This window comes from Impatiens glandulifera, unplaced genomic scaffold, assembly GCF_907164915.1.
Source record: "Impatiens glandulifera unplaced genomic scaffold, dImpGla2.1, whole genome shotgun sequence".
Taxonomy (NCBI): Eukaryota; Viridiplantae; Streptophyta; class Magnoliopsida; order Ericales; family Balsaminaceae; genus Impatiens; species Impatiens glandulifera.
The window spans coordinates 564,995-584,474 of NW_025919140.1; the positions used below are offsets into that span (position 1 = coordinate 564,995).

General features: G+C 33.0%; 1 protein-coding gene across 1 annotated transcript; it reads left to right on the forward strand.

Annotated features, from left to right (window-relative positions):
- Nucleotides 1-15,267: 15,267 nt before the first annotated feature.
- On the forward strand, nt 15,268-18,525 carry LOC124917578 (LOB domain-containing protein 30-like). Its single transcript, XM_047457975.1, has 3 exons — nt 15,268-15,564; nt 16,322-16,471; nt 18,370-18,525. The coding sequence occupies exons 1-3, from the start codon at nt 15,268-15,270 to the stop codon at nt 18,523-18,525; spliced, it is 603 nt and encodes a 200-aa protein (XP_047313931.1).
- The last annotated feature ends 955 nt before the right edge of the window (nt 18,526-19,480 follow it).

The following is a 19,480-nucleotide window of genomic DNA, read 5'->3' on the forward strand; positions in this document are numbered from 1 at the left end:
ATCATGAAGAGAAGAGAGATGATCATGAACTCTTTTCTTCCAAACAATGTAGTTTTCACAATAGAAGGTTGGAATGGCTGTAGAACTGGCATTTTTTGGTATGTTCGACATATTTCAGGAAAGGCTTGAGAATAGAAACAGGGCTCTAATACCAATTGATAGGATCGGCTTTATCGATAGAGACGGGGTCTGGCTAAGGATGAAGGCTTATGAAAAACAGTTAGAAAGAAATCCTATTAGGGATTTAATTCGCTTTCTATTCTACGCAAACTTTTGTAAACACTTGAAACGGATTCAAGGCGGAATTGTTTTCTTTGGTTTGAAGCACAAGATGAATTATGAAAAAATGACAGAAAAGAAGAACACATCAGTTTTTTATGGATGTTCGGAGAAACTCTCCTACGTCACCCCTTCTTCCAACCACCGGAAAGATTCACTATAAGATGATTAGAATCAAATACAGTTTACACACACACTTAGATCACTATTGAACAGAACACTTTCTGTTCAATTACAAGATGAAGAATATCACTCAGCTAAAGGTGCTTTGATTCTAGCTCTCTCTCTCGATTCACACACAGTACAATCAGAAAGAAGCTTCACTGTTTGAATTCAGTAAGCAAGATGATTGAGTAGTTTCTCTCTCTGCAAAATCAGATTGCTTGTTCGTTGTATTCGCTTGTTCGTGAGGCAGATTGTCTGTTGTCCTTCAGATTTGTTAAATACTAAGTAGGAGCTAACGGTCGAATCTTCAAGAATGATGTGTGGTACTCTTCCATTGGAAACCTCCATTGTACACAGCAGGTTCTGAGCACAAGGATCGTGGTCGTACAGAACTGGTAGTGCGCCGAATATTCTATCAGAGGTGTACCCGCAAAACAAGTAATTTGAGGAAAATTCTCTTACGTGGCATTCCTTGATTGGATGCATATAGTTGATGTACTAATCTTCAATAGAAAGTGGAGCAGAAGTAGGGTACAGCTATAGCACGTGAGTAGGAGAAATGCTAGATTCAAGCGTACTACTTAAACTGAGCATTAGACGTATTTCTGTTAGACGGATTGTGAAAATCAGTCTAATGAAATAAGTCATCTCCTTCTAATAGAAAAACTTCTATTAGACCGCCTGGTCTAATAGAATTAGACTCGCGTCTAATTTCGATAACCATTAGACGGTACGTCTAACTCCACTTAGTTAGACTACAAGTGTAATTCCAGTTCTACCTCAGACTTGTCTGAAGGAGTTAGACACACGTCTAACTTTCACAAATTAGACTACCCGTCTTATTATTCAATAACTGTTAGACGGTACGTCTAACTCCACTGAGTTAGACTACACGTCTAATTCTGGATCTACCTCAGACTTGTCTGAAGGAGTTAGACGCACATCTAACTTTCATTAATTAGACCACATGTCTAATTATGCAATAACCATTAGACTGACACGTCTAAATCCACTGAGTTAGACTGCACGTCTAATTCCGGTTATACCTCAGACTTGTCTGAAAGAGTTAGACGCACGTCTAACTTTCATTATTTAGACCACACGTCTAATTATTAAATAACCATTAGACTGGCACGTCTAATTCCGCATCAATTAGACTGCCTGTCTAATTATAAATATATTAGACTACACGTCAAACTCCGATGAGTTGGACTGTACATCTAATTCTATTAGACTCACGTCTAATTCCGTGTATTCATTAGACCATCCGTCTAATTCTTTACATCTATTAGACTACACGTCTAACTCCAATGAGTTAGACTGTACATCTAATTCTATTAGACTCACGTCTAATTCCATGTATTCATTAGATCATCCGTCTAATTTTTTACATCTATTTGACTACACGTCTAACTCCGATGAGTTAGATTGTACGTATAATTCTATTAGACTCACGTATAATTCTGTGTATTCATTAGACCATCCGTCTAATTACACGTCTATTAGACTACACATCTAACTCCGATGAGTTAGACTGTACGTCTAATTCTATGCAATGAAAGTCAAAAACGGTCTAATGATCCTCATTAGATCCAAGTCGTATAACATATTGTCTCAATACACCTGTATCAAAACTCATAGGTTATTTCATCATCAAAATATCAGTGGTTAAATTATTTCAACACTTAGTCAAAATAATTTGACCCAACATACTCTAATGCAGATTATGCATAATGTAAGGTGATAGGTAGAGTACCAGCAGAACATGTCAATTCCTTGGTGACCGTCTTGTCTCATGGTATAGCAAGAAGAAGACCTCCATTACAACATCAACGGACGAAGTAGAGTATCTTGTAGCTGGAAGTTGTTGCGCTCAGCTACTATAGATCCAACAACATTTAAAAGATTTTGGTATCCAGGTTGAGGAATCCCCAATTTTCTATGACAACACTAACGCCATTGCCATAACATATAATTCGGTGTTGCACTCAAGGACCAAGCATATAGATATCAAGCACCACTTCATTCGAGACCATGTGGCGCAGAAGCATATCCGGATCGAATATGTCTCAACCGATCAATAAGTGGCTAACATTTTCACCAAGCCACTCCAAGAGACTATGTTTTATTACTTTAGAAATATTTTGGGTGTTGAAGACAATAATTAAACTTTTCTAAAGTGCGGCATGCACGTAGGGAGAACCTCCCTCTTTTTCAAAATATTCTTATTACATATGTTTTCATACAAAACGGGCATGCATTGAGGGAGAAGCCCTTGCTTCTCAAAAATGGTTTTATTTTATGTATTTTTATAAAAAGACCGCGCATAAATTTAGGAAGAAGTCTTCTCTTCTTAAAGATATTTTCATTACATGAATTCATAAAACACTTATTTTCATAAATTAAGAGGGTAAATAAATTGATGAATTATTCATACAAATAAAACCGGATGGTTTTCTCCTTTTGAAACCGATCAGATCACTCTAGCTAAATAACTGTAGATAAAACCGAACAACTTAAGCAAATTGGTAATCAAGCCGATTGGTTATTTATAAGCTGAAGAAATACTACTCGGTTAAATTTTCGTTTTAAGTGAAAGAAGTTTTTCTTCAAACTTAAATAACTAATCCCTTACATACAGGACTTGCAGAAAGTCATTTTTGTTAATTGCATTAAAATTTTGGTAGTTTCATCTTAAAATCAAAATGAGACTGCTGTCCAGTTTTCTTATTATTTGTCTAAATATATTCCCTCGGAAATCAAACAGTCATACCTCAAATAACGTGAAGACTTGTGTCTCTCAACGTTCAAACGAATGACTAACATACTTGTAACCGTCACTTTCTTTTGCCCAATAGATTTTAGGATTAACTTTAAATAACCTCCTCCTATTTATTGATGCGTTTATTAAAAGTAACCAACATATCTGAAGCGTCTCATAAATCCTTTAAGTAATCCTGAGTTCTATCTTCCTTTTCCGATCTATAACTCATTCCTCACAAACAAAAATCTTTCTCTTCTTTCAAAAATCAAGAAATAGATTCGGCTTTTGCTCGCAACACCTTGATCATCGATTTTGATTCTGTCTTATCCATCGAAGATGAAGAAATCTCTTCCATGTTCAAATCTCTAGAAAACTCAGGCTTGAGAAAATTTCTCGAAGGTTCAACTACAATACTTGAAGATATAGTGTTCGAATTCTTTGAAAATGCAAGAGTAATTAATGATTCAATTATCATGTCAGAAATAGAAGGAAAAAGATTCTCCTTCTCCGAAGAAGGCCTTTCTCATTCCTTCGATCTTCCTACGGAAGGGTTCTCTGAATTTCCTCCTTCTGCAAATGATATTATTTATGAAATGTCACTCCTTTTCTTAAACTCTTCTACTCGTGTTGAAACCCATGGGGTTAAATCATCTCTAAAAAATGAATTCCAAATCCTCAACGACATCATTGCTAAGTCTATTTTTGCAAAAAGACTCTACACATGATTATTCCAAGAAGATCTTCGAAATGATGGTGGCCATAACTAGAGGCATTCAAATTAACTGGTCAAAGGTCATTTTCAACAACTTGAAGAAAATGATATCTTCCCCAAGAATGTAGACCGGTTATGTCTCTCAACTAGACATCTTCTTGTTCCGTATCGATGCTTATATCGGACCCGGTTTCGGTCCCAAAACCTCCTAGATTTTGAACAAAGACAAAGTCTATGCCTACATCACTGTGATAGAAACAGAAAAAGATAAGAAAGAAATGCTTCTATGGTCTTTAAGTCACTAGATTTTTTTAATCTTTCAAATTTTGTCAAGTAAGACTTGGGAAAATGTTCTTGATGATAATCGGTTATTTAAATTTGTGAACTAGTTATTTAAATTTACCTTAATGATATTATGTTTTATTAATTAATATTTTCAGTTATTAAATATTTCAAATGTTATTCTTATGTCTTTAATTTATGACCATTATAGCATATTAAATGATTAAAAATTAAAATCATATTGAATCTTCTCTTGGAAATATATCTTTTCAAAATGCCGCCATTTTTCCCTTTTAATACCTTTTGGGAACACGCGCTACTAAAAATGAAGGTTCATTTTCCATTAAACGATTTGAAACATGTTTGTCAAATCCCTCAAATAATGAAGTGCATGCCGAAATTTTGGGTTCACGTTCTTGCAAACCCTAAATCTATCTTTCGCTCTGTCTTCTCTCTAAGAAATACTCTTCTTCTTCTTTTGTTCTTCTAAAATTACCGATATGGCTAAAGAATTGACTTTCTTTAACAATATTATGTAGGTAGATTTCGAATCCATTTATGAATCGGGAGCACCGAAGATGGCAACTCTTTTCTGACATATCGAGGCTTCCAGTCTTAGAACGTTCTTGGGATGGCCGTTTGTATGTTATGATGATGCGGTACGGGATTTCTTTAAATTGGCGAAGGTCGTCGGCGACTACATCTCTTCCTAGGTAAATGGTATCGAGTTTACCATTACAGAAGCAATATTTGCCAAGATTCTAAAGCTTCTGAGAAAAGGACAAGACATCTCTCAAGCATTTCCACCCAACGTTTTATCTTCAATGAAGTCCATCTTTTCCGATAGAAATATTCCGGTAAGCGTAAGTGGAAAGAAAAGGGACTTCAAGTGCTAATATCGCATTCTCTACGATATTGCTGCTAAAGCTCTCTAGAGAAGAGGTGGAAACTACGACTCAATCACACAGTCCAAGTTCGATATGATGACGGCTATAGTCAGGGGCGACAATGTCAACTAGGGACTCGTTCCATTTAATATTCTATGATAAATGGTGTCTCCCCATACAAAACGAAATTTGGGTTTCTTAGTTCAGATTGGTTGGATTTTAAGTCATCTACACATTCAAACTAGACCAGCTACTCCGTTAAACCCTAAGAAAATCATGTTAGCTGTGACTATTGGTATATATATCACAAGGACTATTAAATCCAAGGAGTCTATCTCCGAGGCTTATGGCCAACAATTTAGTGGCGGTAGGACTACCATTGCGAAATCGGCTGGCGTAAGGTCAATGGGCGGCTCGAAACGTATAAACACATTTACTTGCGCTGCCTTTAGTAAAAGACTCAAATCCGGAGTTGAGTCCACTACAAGTACAAACAGTGTTGCAAGAACTGGACCTGGAGAAACCGGTGAAATCACCCCATCTCAAAAGAAAACTCGACCTTAGGTAAATATTCCTACTCCCCCTATATTTAATGCTTCCTCTGTACCGGCGGAAAGTGAAGCTCCTCCTACTACTCTGATTGAGCCTTTGGCTTTAGAGATTCAATCGGGAGTTATTGCTAATAAAACAAAGACTGTCGATCCTACTACTACCGTTTGGATGAATTCTCTTAATATTGAGCGGTTGAAAGTTAGTCAAACCGACCGGCTAGATAATGGTCCCCAAAGCGATCGGTTATTTACTTCTCAAACCGACCGGTCCAATATTGCTCAAACCGATCGGTCTGATCTCCTGCAAACTGGCCAGCCTGAAGCTACTGCAACCGGTCAAACCAATGTTGCTCCCATTACTCAGAAAGAGGCTCCAACTACGGTAATGGCCTCTTCAACTACTGCTAATACGAAGATTGTGATGGTCATTAATGCACAATTCATTCCTATCCCATCATTTCCTCAAGGGATTCTACATACTGCACCTACTCTAAATGAAAATGTCATAAACAGGGTTCCGATTGAAACATTTCCAAGGAGCTTCTCCTCTTTTGCTAAAATGAGAACAATAAGGAGGCTTGAGTTCAAATAACCGGTTCCAGAACCTAAACGAACGAAAGTAGTTGGGGCAGGCAAATGTACCGCTTCTCCATCCCTTGAATCATTGGTTGATGTTACTCAAGAGGTACAAACAAACATCCAATTGATACTTGAATACGATGAATCTGATGCTATGATATTATTCAATTTTTTCAACTCTTGGATAAATCTAAGATTGAGAATGAGCTTTAGTGAGGTGTTTCCAGATATAGTAGAATATAAAAAGTGGTTAAACTTACTAAGCTTGAAAGAGGTCATTTTCTCTATATGCAAAACAAAATCTGTCACCGAGGCTCTCAGACAAAGTGCATTCGTGGAGGCATATGCAAAAGGCCGCGCTATTTTTCCCTTCTACAAAACCTGTAAATTGAACTTTAATCCAACCTCCAACACTACACGAAAGTGATTAATCATTTAAATGGGGTACTGGAGGAATATATTTCTCTTTGGTATGTGGATGGTGGTGAATGTTGAAATTCAGAAAGTTCTGGAATTCATTCTCCTCGAACCGATCTGAATCATGACGATGACAATGAGTCTATAGACTTCGTTAAGAACATGCATATTCCTCAAAGCAAGATTAAAACCATAAGAACTGAGCAGTTGTCAGTTGAAGAAGCTAAGACATCGAAGAGAGAGTGGACTAGCATAGAGGAACGTGAACTATTCAATGGTTGTGTAGTGAATGGGCATTGTTCCAAAGAGTAGTATCGTATTCCAAAGCAATATTGGGAGCGCATTAATAAGGCTTAGGAATATACATCTACCGACATAACAGATTCAGGTCTTTTTGGGTTAGCGTTTGTAGAGAGCCTCTAGCCGACCGGTAGTAAACTTCCTCCTCCAAATTGACCGGTTATTGTAAAAGATAATTTTCTCAAAATTCCAAGCAGCCCACTCCTGCCCACTCCACTTTGGGAAAATCTTCTAAATCCAAAAGAACCTCTAACTGTATTCATGAAGCCATGGATAAATGTCTTGAAGAACCGGTCGGTCAATAAGACTCTCCACCAGAACCTGAGATGTCCATTCAGGTTAGCACCCGATGGGCTGTTCCTATCAATGTTGTTCCAATTGGTTCATATCGATCCACTTTCGAGGAGGTGACACCAAGATAGGTGGATATTAGACGAATCTTCATGGAAACTATGGCTCTATGGCAAGAAGTTTTTCAATCCTTTGAATTGCTATTGGAACGGATGGAGAACTTGCAAGTGTCCTCCTTAAATGCGCATAGGCAAGAGCTGAATGAAATGCAACAAGAGCTCAACAAGGTGGAACCTCTCTTCAACAAATCCTTTCACCTCTAGAATGAAACCAAGTCTGCCTTTAAGGTTCTCACGTCACAAGTAATGGAGATGGCTAGGTCATACAATGCCGTAGATGCTGAAAAACTAAGAGAGGACGAGGCAGTTGCTTGACGCCTTCAAGATAAACAAACTGAGGCTGATGAAGACAGGATGACCTTATTCCAAATGGCGACTCAACTTGAAAACCAACGCTCTAGATCCAAACAAAGACTACGTCGAGGTGATGGTTTTGCTATTGACGATGCCCCTCCTCCATCAAGGGGAAGGGGTTGTGGACGTGGCATCGGGGGCCAACCCATCATCACTTTTATGGATGAGTTAAGAGAAGACATCATCAAGAGAACTTTAAGAGGGAGACGCTAAAAATCTCTTTTCATTTTGTGTTTTTCCGTTCTATGTCTTTCAATTATAAACTCATTAAAATATTTTTGTTGAACACTTGATTTTTGACTAACTACATTCCATGTTTCGATTATCAAAATAGGAAAGTCAAATGATGAATGTTAACAATGTTTTAATCAATTGCTGGTTTTGATAGTTTTAGATTAAAACAATCAGGAAAAAATTGCTAAAAAATAAATAACGGGCTTTGATAATTTATTCTAAAAAATCAAAGAATGAGAAATTGTTAAATTAAAGTAGCTAATTAACTTAGGATAATTAGCCAACGACTATAAAATTACCATGTTTTGAATATTTATTTAAAATAATTAAAAAGAAAGAAATTATTAAGTCAAAATAGTTAATCAGCTGTTAGTGTTAATTAACTATCAGCATATAAATAAGAACTTAACCGTGTTAATTTAATCATATGCAGATTAAAGAAAAACTGGAAAGAGAAAGTTGTCCAGTATTTTGCAAACTTTGGATTTATAAAAGACACGCGTCATGCACTTTGCAAATCGGTTTTATGTGAAGATGCGTCTGGTATTATATAATTGGTTTTATATAATAGGTGCTTCCGGTAGTTTGTAAAATCGGTATTTTACAAACACGTATTTAGTACTTTAAAGATCGGTATTTTATAAAGCGCACTCGGTTTGTCTACTCTCCGGTATTATATTGAAGTGTTGCCGGTTATTTATGCATCGGTTTTATATAAGGGACGTGTCTGGTGTTTTGCAAATCGGTATACTTTGAAGACGCATCTGGTAGTTTATATAACCGTTTTATATAAACATGCGTTTGGTATTTTGCGTAATCAGTTTTATATTGAAGTGTAATCGGTAGTTTGGACTTCGGTATTTTATCGAAGCGTAACCAATAGTTTGTGACTTCGTTAGTTTACAAACACATATCCGGTTTTATATCAGTTTGATATTTTATAAAACCATTCGGTAGTTTGGACTTCGGTATTATACTGAAGCGTATCCGGTAGTTTATGAATTCAGTATTTTTTTCTTGTAAGCACGAGTCCGGTTTTATCTTCTGGTATTATATAACTTTGGTTATATAAGAAGCGCTTCCAATATTTTTTTTATTGAAATCAGTTTTTCAATAAAATCGGTATTATATTGGAGCGCATCCGGTACTTTACCATTTCAATGCTACATTAGAACACTTCCGGTATTATCAGAAGACAACTTTACACGTCTCCAGTTTTTGTTTCCATATTTGTGCAAAGACTGATTATGATCTTTTGACAACAGTAGAGTTATGTTAAAAGAAACAAAGAAAAGTCAAAACTTCTAAGATATACATTCCTCGGAAATCATAATCCCATTAATGAACATGTTGGATTATTATCATCTAAGTATATGCAAGATCAAGGGGGATCCTCCCCGATGTACTTTTCTAGAACTCAACCAATCAAGATTAAGACATATATCTTATGAATTAGATATATCCGTAGAGCAACAAATATGTCCATTGACATCTGCCTGCTTAAGAAGACCAAGGACAACCTACTTAAAGAGATTACTTTTAAGACAACAAGCTTTACGAATGTTTGAACTATCAACTGTTATTCACAACTCTATCAATCTCTCAAAATTCCACAAGCTTTTAAGTGTTCTAGAATGTTAAAAGCGTATTAGAATACTACCTATTATGTGTGAGTTGGTTAGCATTGTGACATAATTTGTTTCTATTCAACAGAGTGTATGTGCTAGGAGTTCGAAAATAAGCAGTAACTAAGTCCTTGTTGTTCGACTGGGTTTGTACAATGTTGTAGTGAACTAAATCTTCTAGTAAATATCCTTCTCAAGGTTGAGAAGAAGGGGTGACGTAGGAGCTTTTACTCCGAACATCCATAAACATCTTTTGTGTCTTGTGTTCTTTTCTATTGCGTCATTCTAATCCTGTTGTGTTGCTTAAAGTCGAAACAAACATTTTCGCACTTGAACTATGTTCAAGAGTTTGGAATGAATTGCGAAGAATAGAAATAGATATTAACTTCTAATAGAGTTAATATTAAACGAAGTGTGTGTAAGCTTTCAACATAGTCAGACCCTAGTCTCTATTGTTGATCTAGTTCCTAACAGAGTTGAATGTCTCGGTATTTCTAATGTTGATTTAGTAGAAGGAGTTTTTGGACCTCAAGACAATGGAAAAATATAGGGATGTGATCAATTTTAGTTTCCCAAGTTTGAGGGCAAACGCAGTCTAAAAAACAACTCCGTCGGAATAATTTTACAATGCAATGAAGGCTCGATGATTTGGAAGACATGATGATTGATCAACAAAGAACGTTGGAAGAGAGGATGAGACAGGAGAGGGCCATGATGGAAGACAGGTTGAGAGAGGAGAGGAAAAAATGGACTGATATGGAAGAGAGGATGAGGGAGGAGAGGAAAAAATGGACTGATATGGAAGAGAGGATTAGGGAGGAGAGGGTCGAGATGATTATTTGTATATCAAAGTTTATGTGTGGTGGTGGTTCATCAATATATCATGATGTCTTTGCGCAATTTACTAATATCGGTCAATCTTCGGGTCAAGGTTCATCCACGACAATTCAACTCGTGCAGCCCCAACAACAAGGCGACGATGATTTTGGGGAAGAATACGCCGATTAAATAAGAATATTTTTTATGTATACTTAAAATTCAAATTTTGGTGTAGTATTGATTATTATTATGCGTTTGTTTAAGAATATTTGTTATGATTTTTAATATGGTTTAGTTTTGGTTCAATTTCATTTAAGCGTTTATGATTTAATTTTGGTTATATTTTAGGTTTGTAATATTATTAAAATATATATTTTTTAATTACATCGGTAACACCCGATTGGACTTAAACCAATTGCATTTCGGAGTAATAAATTAATATAAAATTAGAAAGATAAGGGCAACCCTTTGTTTTTTTTATAATGACCAAAGTTTTTAAAAAATAATTTGGTTCCTTATATCACTAACAGGTGTGATGGCCTCGAGAAGCTTTTGGATACTTATATCACTAACAGGTGTGATGGCCTCGAGAAGCGTCATTTCCTCGTCTCATTTAACAAGATTGATGAACGTTCACCTTTCTTTATTTTTTAACAAAAAAATAAGTTTATCTAGTCAAGTTTACTATTTGATTATTCATCTCATTTTACAAGATTCAATAAAAAATAAATTATGGGACTAGAACTATCGAGCTTACTAAACACGTTTTCAAAGAAGAAATGAACATTTTTGGTGTTACAAATTCTATGACCATTCTAAAAATATATATAATTTAAGTTGTGATCTTGTTTAGAATCCATTGGATAAATTATAAATTTTAGTTAGTAAAAGTAATTTTTTGTACAGCTTCTCTTTTCGTTAACTTCATTTCTGATTTTGTTTTCTTAAACATCATTTTATCTATTTTTTCTTTAAAATAAATTTTGGTGACAATGAGAATATTATGAAACACAACCTTACACCTTTCTAATTTTATTTATAAAAGATTTATTTCATTTTATTATATAAAAAATGTATAATTATGAGTCAGTATTATGCAAACATAATTAACAAATATCAAGAAAACATTCTGTTAGGGTGGTCTACGCATCAAGGCCTCAGTCCTAGAATATTTTCGGCACCCTTTTCTTGGTCCTAGTGTGCACATGGGCCAGTTTATGTTTGTTGTTTAATAATTATGTTTTGTTTCCCTTCTCTTATATTTCTCTCAAACCGAATTCTGTTATTTCTACAAGTTGTTGTAATGAGTTTATAACCGACTACTCTTGGGTAATTCAGCCGCTTTAAATGTTGATACCCACCCCACTTTTTGGGCTATGAATTGAAGCTTGTGAAAGTTGTTACTCTAAGTTATTCTCTCGGTCTTGAACCTCTATCTTGGACTACTAGGAGTATTCTAGTAGTATTATCTTCTCACCTCGGTTTCTTCTCTCTTTAATCTCGAATTCTCTTCTCACATGTTATCCGCTACGCTTGAGTATTGAATTCTACGCTCGGTCCCAACTATCAAGTACCCGATTCTTGGTATCAAGAACTCGGAAAGCTAAGTTATTGTTTCAAGCTTAACGCATTCATTCAGTTTTATAAAAAAAAACATTATAAAGCAAAAATATATATTTTTTTGAAACTCAAAGATGATTATCTATATTTTGTAAGCTTATAAATTATAATGATTGTTTTTGGAAAACAATTTGTGTAATTTCATTAAAAATACTAAAAGAGAAAAAAAAAATACAAAAGTTTAAGATCAGATTTAGACAATTTCTAGATTTTACAATGAAACAAGAACTAAATTACAGACATCAACAATAATCAATTAACGTCTATAGAGTTTTTTATATTGATTCTACTTGTGACTTTTTCAAACGAAATATCCCATATCAGGTAGAGCTTTCTATTCCCTTCATTTCTTTCGATTCCTCTCCAGAATTGAATGAGTGCATTTTCATCTTAAGTTATATCTCCTAAATATCTTTAGTAGTTTTACTTCATTTACCGTGAGTTCTTGAATTTTTTTCTTTCCATATATTATAGATTACTGCTCTAAAATAGCATTTTTCAATATACTTACATAAAAGGATCTTCCTTTTGCTTTATCTTCATCCACTCTTGGATTTCTTCCCATGTTCCTAAAAAATTGATGATATTCATATTTGCTGCATACTTCCTTTAGATTTGTATTACAAAAGAGCATTCCACAAATAAATGGTTTATGTTTTTCTCAACACCAATATAGGACACAGTTGATATTAAGAATATTTATGTATTTTTTAATTCTATCTTTGTTGTCAACCTTTTCTTGTATACTAGCTAGAGAATAAATTTGTGACGATAAGTAATATTTGGATACCATACCAAATTATGTCAATCTATCTCATGTCCTCTTGTTCTAACCATTTCCTATGCCTTTCCTGTAATAAACTTCTCGTTGCTTTCTATTTTCCAGCATATTTCATCATTTCTTTCATTGAGTTGCTTCTGCCTCATAAGGTTTACGATTCTATCACCTTCTGGAATACGCCTAAGAAGTGAATCACATTACCTTCATAGACGTCTCTAAATGAGTACTTGATGTATTATCTTCTAACTCTACTTCCTTGCATTTATTCTTTGAACATAATTGGAATATTATACTGCCAAGTATCATGCCAGAATAGTACCCTTCTTCCATTTGTAATTGTGGTTTACACCATTTGAAAGGCATATTTTCTTATTTTTATGATCTTCTTCAATGATCATGTCATTCTATCATTGATGCTTCGTGTCCAGATACACTTCTATTCTTTCATTAATCTTGTATGCACCCATTTGACCCATAGATAGTCTGCTTTCTACTCCAACGCCCATAAGTTCCTGATGGTGAAGTCTTTGTTCCATTCAACACAACTTTTTATTCCTAGTCCGCCTTTTTCTATGGGAGTGCAAACATCCTCCCATTTGACCTTTTTGCCTTCTTTACATTATGTTTCCCAGATGTAATCTCTCATGATTCTATCCAGTTCAGCCATTACTTTATTTGGGATGACTATTTGTTGTGCTCAATAGCCAATAATTCCAAAGATGACTCTATTAACTTTCCTTGATTCCCATAATATTGAATATATTTTCCTTTCTTTCATCATTAACCCATCCATAGAAAGCCTGATTTTTGTCTTCATTGATTTATAAACCTGTAATACTCGAAAATATTGTTAGAGCTTCTTTGATTATACTAACAGATTCAACATCCATATAAGTCACAAAAAATAGATCATCTGCAAAACATATATGGGTTATTGATTCTTATTTGCAGTGCGGGTGAAATTTGAAATGATGACTTCTCAAAATCATTTTTAAAATGCAGTCAAGAATTTCCATTGTTAAGACGGATAGGTAAGGAGATATTGGGTCTCCTTGCCTTACTCCCATTTCCCCTTGAAAAGGACTCCATGAATACCATTCACGCTCACAACAAAGTGAGGAGTGGAAACACATTTCATAAACCAATTAGTGAAAATGATTGGAAAACCGTAGTACGGAAGAATTCGTGAATTGATCCCCATTTGATCGAGTCACAAGTTTTTCTAATGTCAATTTTGAAAGTCACACGTGGCGATATGTTTTTTTGTCATATCCATTCAATAAGCTCTGCATGAGTAGGATGTTATGGGAAATAGAGCGTTTAGAAATAAATATTGATTGCCTTAATCCTACAAGCTTATCAATAATTGTTTTCAAACATTGCGAAATAATTTTGAAAATAATTTTGTAAGTAACATTGCAGCATGAAATAGGACGAAAGTCCTAATTTTTTTTCTAAAATTGAATTCTTAGGAATAAAAATCAACACTATGAAGTTCTATTTCTTCAACATTTTCCTGTTTTAGAAGAATTCCAAAACCCCTTCGCTTAAATCTTTACCTACTATTTCCCAGTTTTCTTTGAAGAAGTTTGCGTTGAAACCATCTGGCCCTAAGATTTTATCCGCTTTCATAAAAAATACTACTTTTATGACTTCTTCCATACTGACTCTTGTAATCAATTGGTTACCACTTTCCTCACTGATTTTCCTTTGCACAAACTGTTGAAGCAATCTTCGATTGTCCTGTATTATATTGCTCGTTTATGTTCCAATCATCTTTTAAGTTCTTCAACTTCTGGATGAAAGATGAAGAATTTAATGAAATCCTTAATGAAACCTTGAACATCAAAATTAATAACAACTTGTTTGCTACTTTTTTCGATCATTAGAAGAAATTTGATAGTCATTTTGACTAAGTGTGTTTCAAAGCGGCAAGATACAATCGGGTAGTGCATGGATTGAGAGTAAAAATAATTTTGAATTTTTGTAGTGAGGTTCTTTCGCATGTATGATCTATAGTTTAAACTTCGTGACTACTATTGAGTTGTGGTCCAAGTTTTCAATTTCATCGCTAAAGGAAGCATAAGGGTTGATCGATGTTTTTGTTTGACTATTTTTGTTTTTTCTTTATTTTTTTGAAAATTGAGTTTTTTAAACTTGTTTAGAATTAAATTATTAAAATATTTTTATATTAAATTTTAACTTTATAAAAACTAAATAAAAAATATTATAATATTTTGTAATTAAAAAATTACCTAACGGTTGAATTACAGATTATGTGATAATATTTTTATAAAAAAAATCCTAAAATATCCCAAATAATTAATCCATTAAACTCAATTTTCTTTTTCTATCACTCCAATTTACAAGAAAAAGAACTTTATCAACTCTCAGCAATCTAAAAAAAACTATATATAAGTTCAATCTATATTCATCCTGAGTGTTTACATAAAAAAAGAGCTAACTTCTCAAGGAAAATAAATAAACAATGAGCATCAAGGACAATTCTCGCGCGGGAATCAGGGCATGCGGAGCCTGCAAGTTCTTACGGAAGAAATGCGTGGAGGACTGCATATTCGCACCTTACTTTAATTCTGGTGAAGGAACCGTCAATTTTGCGGCTGTTCATAAGGTTTTTGGAGCGAGCAACGTTACAAAGCTTTTAACAATTATCCCAATCCACAAACGACTCGACACCGTTTTAACTTTAAATTACGAGGCTCATGCTCGCCTCCGAGATCCTATTTATGGTTGCGTATCTCAGATCCGTGATCTCCAAAATCAGGTACTTATGTATTTAGATATCAATCCTAACATTATTTAACATGAATTAATTAATCATGTCATTTAGAACAATAATTATTTCAAATCTTTTAAAAATAAATTATGGTGTAATTATTTGGTGATGTTATATGTATATTTGGTCTTGTGAAATAATTGATTTCCTTAATAATTTAAAAACAAAATAATTTAAATTACTTAACTTCTTATTATCGTCGTAACGCTATGATAATGGTTTGATATCATTAACATTATATATTTATTTGACTTAACTTTTAGTTAATATTATATCATTTTGATTTTATTTGATTTTTTTATTTCATAAACGTCACTCTCATCAATACATTATTAATTAAAGAAAAACTTTTCATAAAATAGCCGTTTCAAATATTAAAATAGACGTCACAACAAAATAAAAATATATATATTTAGATTATGGTAATATTTTAATTCAAAATTGAAGTCATCTTCTTTTAAAATATATTTACTCCTCTCACAAATATTTTATTTTAATTTTTAAATTATAATTTATTTTTAGAAATAAATTAATACAGTCATTAACAAAAGTTGAACTTTCATTTATTATGTATATATTTTATGTACTATTATCTTGTGTCTTCTATTAATTCATTTTGTTGGAAAATTAAATTTTAACAAGCAATGATACAAGTATAAATTCTTGTTAATTAGTATGTTGTTATTTGATTTTAGTTTTTAATTTTTTAATACATTTTTGTGGACATGAACTTTTTTTAATATAGGTGATCAATCTACAATCGGAGATTTCGTGCTTGCAAGCCCATCTAGCCAGGCAGCCGCCACCTCAGCAGCCACCTCAGCAACAACCGCCATCTTCTCTGTCCATGTCGGACTTCCCTTCTGCTGATGCTGGCACCTATGACATGTCAGCAGTGGCGGACCTACAAGGGGGGCCTTGGGGGGCCCGGGCCTCCCCCAACCTTACAATAATTTGTTTATATATATATATTTAACAAGCAACTCTTAGTCTAGTTGGCTTTGTAGCTCAACAGTGAACCTGAAGTCAGGTGTTCGAACCTTGTCTCACCTTAAATTTATTTATCATATTTTGAATTTATATAATGGTAAAATATAAAAATCAAAATAATAATAGTTTTTTATATTTCTTAATTTTAAACTATTTCAAAAATTTATAAGAAAATATAAATTAATATTAATAAACAAGTTAAAATAGTTACATTATTTTTTGTATTTTTATTTTTATTAATATTTTTTATTTTTTTTATATTCTCATCTTATGAGGGTAAAATATAAAAATCAAAATAATAATAGTTTTTTATATTTCTTAATTTTAAACTATTTCAAAAATTTATAAGAAAATATAAATTAATATTAATAAACAAGTTAAAATAGTTACATTATTTTTGTATTTTTATTTTTATTAATATTTTTTATTTTATATTTCTTAATTTTAAACTATTTCAAAAATTTATAAGAAAATATAAATTAATATTAATAAACAAGTTAAAATAGTTACATTATTTTTGTATTTTTATTTTTATTAATATTTTTTATTTTTTTTATATTCTCATAAAATTAGGCTGAAACATATTAAATTAGATTTTCATATTTTTTATATAGTTAGTTTTTTATGAATTTATTTTTGTGTTATATTTGATGAAAAATTTATTGGGAATTACAAATGAGTTATCACTTTGCCTACAAAGAGGAGATTAAAATATAGTTCAAGCCATGTTATTGATTGCGAGTTCGAAAAATCAATTACAAAAATTTAGAGAAGATGGATGGCATGATATTTTGGACCAAGTTAACAGTTTTTGTCAATTACACTCAATCTCAATACTTGATATGAATGAGCATATGATAATTGATAGCAATGGTAGGCGAAGAGGAAAAGGAGAACTCATCACTAATCTTCATCATTATCGTGTGAAAATCTTTTGTCAGGTATAATAAATATTATTTCTTATCTATTAATAGTTATTATATATTATCTATTAATAGTTATTATTTATTATTTAATGCTAGGTTGTTGACTTGATTATGCAAGAAATAAATAATCGTTTTTCAGAAGTTAATACAGAATTACTTGATTGCATATCATGTCTTCATCCCAGAAATTCATTCTCCAAATTTGATATTCGTAAACTCATTCGTCTAGCCAAACTTTATTCTGGAGATTTCACAGGCAGTGATTATTTATTTTTGGAACAACAACTTCGGGCTTACTTATTTAATTTGCGAGATGATCCTCAATTTTCTTCAATTGAAGACTTGGAAATTTTTGCTCAGAAATTGGTTATAACAGAAAAAACATATAGTTTTTCCATTGATTTATCGATTGATGGAGTTGGTTTTAGTTTTACTAGTTGCAACTGTATCCGTTGAAAGAGTTTTTTCTGCAATGAAGACCGTGAAAACTGATTTGCGTAATCGAATGGAAGATGAATGGATGAATGATAGTTTAGTTGTATATGTTGAGAAAAATATTTTCTCAACAATTGAAAATGAGCCAATATTGTAATATTTTCAACAAATGGAATCTCGTAGAATAAATTTGTCTTCTTTTGTACTGACTCATGGACAAGAATAATTTAGTAATTGTGCTTATTAGTATTTTATAATTGTGTTTGTTAGTATTTTATGTAATTATCAAGTAAAATTTTAATTAAAAAATGCATTTATTTGATCGCCAAAAAAATGCTACGTTACTATGTATTCGGCCCCCCCGAGAAAACATTTCTGGGTCCGCCACTGCATGTCAGTACCTCTCTATGAGTTTGATCCAAATATTGGATCATCTCAGCAGGCCAATTCATGGGCAGTAAATCTGCAGCAATTCCATGAACAAAACACTTTCGCCGGAGCTCCGGATGGCGGCGAGGTTGGGGAAGAGTTTGCTAGGGACTCACTGATGAGGTATCAAAGAGCTGCTCCAAGCATGCCACCTGGCCCTAATTCTTAATTACTTTTGATAATCCCTAAACTATTAACTATGGTAATTTGGCAAATATTTATTACCTTTCTTGAATGATAATTTTTTTTTCTTTTCCGGACGTTTTGTACTTTCTTCGTATAAGCAAACTCAGTACTTTATTTATTTATCTAAGTTTAAAAATTTAATATGTTATTATTGTTACATGTGATTCTACATTTGGTTTTGAAAAATTGTATTGATATGTTTCGATGTTTTGTGCCTTCCTTTTCCTTTGACAATGGTAACTACGATCCTTACATTCGGGGAAGATATTGTTCGATATGAATACTCATTAATTGGGAACATAGGTTATAAATTAAACTTTAGTGAAATTTAGTGGTCTGAAAAGTTATATATATATATTTTGAAACATATTGTCACATCCCATTAGTGTCACGACCCAGAACAGGGATGTCGAGGCTAATCAAAGTTTTGGCCTGATAGTACGCTAATCTTCTTAGCCCAAGAGAAGGCTCAATCACCTAAATAGACCCAATAAATCTTCTAATTAAGGAAGATATTAAAAGACATTTTAATTAAAGAAGAGATTAAAGATATATTCTAATTAAGAAAGTGATTAAAAAATATATTCTAATTCAGAAAGATATTACAAGAGATATTCTATTTTAAGTAGTGATATTCTAATTAAGGAAGAAATATCTTAAATTAGTGTAATTAAATTATAATTAGAATACAAATCCTAATTTAATACGCTGTATGTCCTATAAATACATTAGCGTTTGGTACGATGTATTAGTTATATAAGTATATGTTGTATGAGGTATAAATTGTAAGGAGGTATTACGAGGTATAAATTATATAGGTTATTATTGTTTGGAAGAGAGTATAACATATGTATAAATTATATAAGTTTTACTATTTTGTGTTTAGTTAGTGATATAAGAAAGGAGTACAAAGTTTAAAAGACTATTTTACCCTTATA

What these genes read in the sequence shown, in the direction of transcription:
- LOC124917578 (XM_047457975.1), top strand. Translation starts at nt 15,268, where the DNA reads ATGAGCATCAAGGACAATTCTCGCGCGGGAATCAGGGCATGCGGAGCC. An exon ending in TCCGTGATCTCCAAAATCAG is followed by an intron (nt 15,565 to 16,321) that starts GTACTTATGTAT and finishes TTTTTAATATAG; the next exon opens with GTGATCAATCTACAATCGGA. An exon ending in GCACCTATGACATGTCAGCA is followed by an intron (nt 16,472 to 18,369) that starts GTGGCGGACCTA and finishes TCATCTCAGCAG; the next exon opens with GCCAATTCATGGGCAGTAAA.